General features: G+C 33.6%; 1 protein-coding gene across 1 annotated transcript; it reads left to right on the top strand.

The window, feature by feature from the left end:
- The first annotated feature begins 3,750 nt into the window (after window positions 1-3,750).
- Window positions 3,751-4,707, top strand: LOC141180607 (olfactory receptor 1f45-like). The gene has a single exon (XM_073660692.1). The coding sequence runs from the start codon at window positions 3,751-3,753 to the stop codon at window positions 4,705-4,707; it is 957 nt and encodes a 318-aa protein (XP_073516793.1).
- The last annotated feature ends 1,561 nt before the right edge of the window (window positions 4,708-6,268 follow it).

Here is a 6,268-nt window from a genome sequence, read left to right as displayed (position 1 = left end):
GTCATAAGCAAGAGGAAGGTTCTTATACTTGCTGGGAGTAACGAACTCAGAACAGCTGATGTAACCAAACACAGAGAACTACAAGAGTCCAACTAAGCAACTTAACCCTTGCAGCACCAGAGCAAAGGAAACCAGAACTGCTAATAGGATGGTAAAGCTGTTCTAACTACCGCAGGTGTATGTGTCACCAGACACTGTGATCGTCTGACCCCACTCTGTCGCGCTATCGATGTGACAATATGTTTCCACCCTTTTGATCCTTGAAAATAAATTAAGCCACCATTGTACCACTTAAATACATCTATAGCCAATCATCTGTCTCTTAGATAAAAACATCTAAACATCACCTACCATTCTATACAGTCTTCTTGCGACTTTCCTGGAATGATACAACTGATGACGTAGCACAGATGGCACCACAAGGCAAGACAGGGAGCTGGTCATGGATACCGGCAGCACCGCAAATATATTCAATTCTATCTATGTCTTAATGACGTGGATCTAATAGAATATATTAGAAGCACAATAGGAAGCCATGATCTGCTCTGGAATGGAGATTCCTGAGTGGAGTTGAATTCTATGCAAATTTTTTCAAAAATTGGCATTTGCCATAATGAGGATTTTTTTGTCATTCGTTTTTGCATAGATTCAACAAATGAACTGTAAAAGGTTATCAAATGGTTAAAAATATTAAAAAATATTTTGCTCACCTTACCCCTCACCTCTTTGACACCCCTGCTCCTCATTGTCTCCTGAACGGTCATAGTCGCATCTTTTTACTGTCACCATGAGAACTTAAATTTCCATGGTAGGTTCTGATAAGGCCCAGGATGGTCTGTGCATGCGCAACACCATGTGCTGTATTAGCTGCAAAGCAATATTTGGCAGCCTGCTCTGTCGAACCTGAGGCCATTTCACTCTACTGTGTCTGATCAAATCTTCTGCTGCATGTAAAAAGGCAGCAGCCATTTTTTTTGAGATCACACACATCAAATTGTTCAAATTCACCAGAATCTGTGAGTTTCCAGCCAGTGACTTTATAATAGGTCAAATTGGGAAGTTGGAGTGACCTAAATAGGACAGGCCTCCAGGGCATTTACCTCTGATGTCCTTGCTATAATTTAGCCCTAAATAGTAATAAATTAATAATTCTACAAATATGTAAAACTAAATTTTTAAAATAAATAAATTAAGAAATCATTGCATCAGGACTTATGAATCACAAATTGTTGATTTATTCATAATCATTTTTTTTCCTCATGGGTAATTACATATCTAAGATGATCGGGCCATAATTGCCCCAAGACAGTATAAATCTTCTACACATCTCCGTCTCGCTTCACTAAAGAATTTTACATCAGGACAAGCCCTGTGTTACTATACTGGTAAGTTGACCAGATATTGACATTTTAATTTTAAATTATATTTCATAAATTTTTATACTACACCGGTCAACATGTAAATTCCTGACATAAGAAAATCTGCTAAGAATGATTTATATTAAACAGGGATTAGTAAATTTGAAAGCAGAATATTGTAACATAAGTATGTTGTGTGCATTTACTTTATTGGTTTATGTAATAATTTTTGTAATTTATTTGTATTTTTTCTAATATATTTGAACATTCAGACATCAAACATAAAAACACCACATCCTCTCATGTCAACAGTAGCGTCTCGATCAATTTTGAAAATTGAATTGAATTAAATGTACACTTAAAAGAAATACCTAAACTTATTCAAGTGATGAATAGTAATGTTTTGTATATTTATATTGTTAAATATTTCCATAACAAATGGAGCTTTTAATTCTATTTTATTGCTTTCTGCCTGTGCAGAAATGATGAGCTGAAAGCTTCCCAAGTGAATAGAGAAATGAAAATCACGCTCAAATTCAACCCTTTAAGCTTTACTAAATTGTTGAAATAACAGATTTAATTTACAATTTTTTAAGTAAATTTGGTATTTCATTTTGTTATTCAGTGTGAAAAAATGCAATTATATATTTTACTAAAAAGAGTCAAAACTATGAATTTGTGCTTCAGTTATTTATTTTTATAATATATTGCATTAATTCTTTTAGCTATAGGACAAATACATCTTTGTAAAGTGCTAGCCAAGAGATTGAAAAATATTAAGAGTTGAGTCCTCAGTGGTTGATACCTTTTAATTGCTAAAGAAAACACGGTAAAGAGCAACAAGTTTTCGAAATTAGTCAAGTCTCTTCATCAGGCACAGTAGCTATGCCAGATGAATGGACCTGAATAGTCTCGAAAGCTTGCTACTTGCTACCATCTTTTCAGTTAGCCATTAAAAGGTAACAAGCACTGAGGACTCTCAGTTCTTAATATTTTTCTTTTAGCTGTGATACAAATGTGTTGTAAGAGTTCTACATGACAACAAAATTAATTATTTATACTTAGGATAGCCATCATTATTAAATATGTGGAGGGTGGGCTACTCCTTAGTAAGCAATAGTGATTTTTCCCATGCAAATGTATCAAAAAATACCAAGAAAACATCACATTTAAATGTTTTGTCTGAAGGACCTCTAGGATAAAATCAAATATGAAGTTTTTGATGTAGTTTTTTTAGCCTAAGCTGAAGAAGTTGATACTAAAAGAGAAAAAAGTATTAGAAAAGATGAATTCTTCTCCTCCTTTCAAATCCACTGAAATAACTACATGAATATTCATGACCTGTGATTCCAGCTTTAGTATGTGGGATTCCAAAAGGTGAAATTTTGCTGTGGGTTTGAGGTCCCAAAATGTTCTCAGTTTTCAAATGGTTAAACGAGACAAGTGACCACATCTTACTATGAACTAATGTGTTGAAAAAGTAAAAAAAATGATTTAATTTTCCTTTGAAAAAATGATGTTAAACATTTTATAAATTTCAGTAACTATTAATAAAACAATAATTTTCTCTTGAAATTGAAGAATCCTTAATTTAAAAACTAAAAATGTCAAATATTTAATTTACAATTTTTATTAGTCTATGCACAGATCTGCACTATAATATCTCTCCAATATCAGATGCCACTTGCACAAGATGTATCCCATTGACTTTCAATAGGGACCACTATAGCCTTCATTGCAGAATCCATCGGCCAAAATACCATTTTATTAAAAAGTAAATTCATTTTTACTTGCTGGACAAGTAATAAGACTTATACTTGATATTTTTTTATTCATTGATTTATTTATGTGCTGTAGTTATTTGTTTTGAGTTATGGTAACCTTAGAAACATTTGGACTTTTTTTAATTATTATAAATTCTAATCTATAATTAGTGGGTGTTCTATTGGTTTTAGTGGTTCCTGAGCAATTTATTTTTATTTTTTTTCTACAAAGACCATTTATCTAAAGTGAATAGGATCTAATTTAAAAGAGAAATCTAAAAACATAAATATATTTTCAGCAAAACATACAGTGAAATGAATACACCAGTCTTGTTATACATAGAACAGAAAACACATACAATATAGTTAGAAGCCCAATATAAATGAGCCCTGAAACGGGAGATAAGTTAATAAACTTTCAAGCAAAGAAGATGATGACTTTCTTGCCAGAAATAAGCACTGGATTACCAGAGATAACCACCAGTTGATTACCTAAATTAGGTAATACTTTCTTACTTTTTTCTTTCCTTTTCTTTTTTTTCTTTCTAATTTTTTGATGTTTGATATATTATGTGTGCAATTTCTAATATTAATTTGTGTTTTTTTTCTTTCTAAGAAAAAAAATACTAATGAAAAATGAAACTTATTTTAAATATTTTTACATTTTGCCTTTTTCTGGAGATACAAAGAGTAATTTGCTCATTTTCATCATCTTTTTCTTGATATATTTGGTCGGAGTACTCGTCAATTATTCCATTATCACAGTCATATGTCTGGAAGTTCAATTACATAAACCATTGTATCTCTTTATTAGTAATTTATCCATTGTAGACATATTTTATACATCAGTCACAATTCCTAAATTATTGCACATATTGTTGTCCGGGAATCATATTATTTCCTTCTCAAAATGTTACGCTCAGTTGTACTTTTTCACAGTTGTGGCGAATGCAGAGAGTATTCTCCTCTTCATTATGGCTTATGACCGATATGTTGCTATCTGCCTCCCGTTACATTATCATCAGATCTTGAGTCAGAGAAATTGCATCCTGATAACTATTGGCATTTGGGCAGCTGCTTTCCTAAACTCTTTCATTCTTGTCAGCTCAGTATTTTTCATGTCCTCCTGTCACTCCAATGTCATCCACCAGTTCTTCTGTCATCCTAAAGCACTAACAAAGACCAACTGTACGGGCACGATAATGTTGTTTGTAATAGTAAGCATAGAAATGTTGATCTTGGCGGTTTTTCCCTTTGTGTGCACTGTTGTTTCTTATGTTAACATTTTCTCCGTCATCTTCAAAATGAAATCAAAAGAAAGCCAAAAAAAAGCCTTCTCCACCTGCTCATCCCATGTCACCGTCATGACTATTTACTATGGAACAGGCTTACTTGGGTATGCGATACCATCCAATTCTGACCTTCTGGAGTTAGTCGGTAATACAGTATTTACAGCTGTCATCCCCATGTTAAACCCAATCATATACAGTCTACAGAATTCCAATGTACAATCTGTATTGATGGGGTTAGTTTGTGGAATTGGTTTTCTTAAAAACAGAGAGAAAATTAAACAAAAAGTAAGTTAGAAAGCTGTAGAACATTTCTTTATATACATCTTACATTTTCTGTAGATATATTGTTGACACCACTTTCTTTCTTTTCAGCCTCTTGACTTGTTTCTGTTACCATAATGGAACTATTGGTTGCGACAAACGCAAAAAATCAAAGTACACGGAGGATAAACAATTCAATATACCTAGAAAGTGCAAAATTACACTCATTACAAATAGTCTCTTATACAACAGGTACACAATAATGATATAACTCAAAATATAAGGTAACCACTCATGACCAGAGTCAGGTTCAGGGGTCTCTTAACATAGATGTTTCTATTTAAACCACCACGGATCGGTTTCAGCTCCTCCACAATACACAGCATCCAAGGAAATAATTTCTATAGGATAAACAGGCATTAACTCATAGTGTAAAACAGTAAGGATTGACTTATTATCAATTTTACTGCCATAAAAAAATAAAACAGCGCTTTAAGATTATTTACAAATCTGTAAAACAGCACACCTCATGTAACGTGTCTAACCCAGGATTTAGACCTTTCTACTTTTGCTGATGATATATGAGACATGCTGTTTACCATATTTTAAAGGATCTTAACCCCTTCATGACCAGAGCATTTTCCGTTTTTTTTTTTCGTTTTTTGCTCCCCTTGTTCCCAGAGCCATAACTTTTTTATTTTTCAGTCAATATGGCCGTGTGAGGGCTTCTTTTTTGTGGGACGAGTTGTATTTTTGAATGACCTCACTGGTTTTACCATATCGTGTACTGGAAAACGGGAAAAAAATTCCAAGTGCGGTGAAATTGCAAAAAAAAGTGCAGTTCCACAGTTGACTTTTGGTTTTGTATTTTTACCACATTCACTGAATGCTAAAACTGACCTGCCATTATTATTCACCAGGTCATTACGAGTTCGTAGACAGCAAATGTGTATAGGTTATTTTTTATTTAAGTGGTGCAAAAAAAAGTCCAAGTTTGCTTAAAAAAAAAAAAAAAAAGGCGCCATTTTTTCGAGACCTGTAGCGTCTCGATTTTTCAGGATCTGGGGCCGGATGAGGGCTTATTTTTTGCGCACCAAGCTGACATTTTTATAGATATCATTTTGGGTTAGATCCGATGTTTTGATTGCCTATTATTGCATTTTATTACAATGTTGCGGCAACCAAAAAAACGTATTTCTTGCGTTTTGAATTTTTTTCACATTACGCTGTTTACCTATCGGATTAGTTATTATTTTATATTGATAGATTGGGCGATTCTGAAAGCAGTGATACCAAATATGTGTATGTGTTTTTTTTATATTGTTTTATTTTGAATGGGGCGAAAGGGGGGTGATTTAAACTTTTATATTTTTTAAATGTTTTTAATATTTTTAAAACATTTTTTTTTACTTTTTGCTTGCTTCAATAGTCTCCATGGGAGACTTGAAGCAGCACTTGCCTGATCTGCTCTGCTACCTACAGGCTCATAGCAATCTGTCCATGACAACCACACGGGTCTCCTGCAGACCCCGTGTTATCATGCCAACCCATCGGTGACCCGTGATCATGTGACGGGGTCACCGATGGGCGGGAA

This window comes from Phyllobates terribilis, unplaced genomic scaffold, assembly GCF_046119375.1.
Source record: "Phyllobates terribilis strain yellow unplaced genomic scaffold, ASM4611937v1 Scaffold_33__1_contigs__length_13283291, whole genome shotgun sequence".
Lineage (NCBI taxonomy): Eukaryota > Metazoa > Chordata > Amphibia > Anura > Dendrobatidae > Phyllobates > Phyllobates terribilis.
The sequence above is the reverse complement of the archived record's forward strand: the minus strand, read 5'-3'. Positions and strand labels throughout refer to the sequence as shown.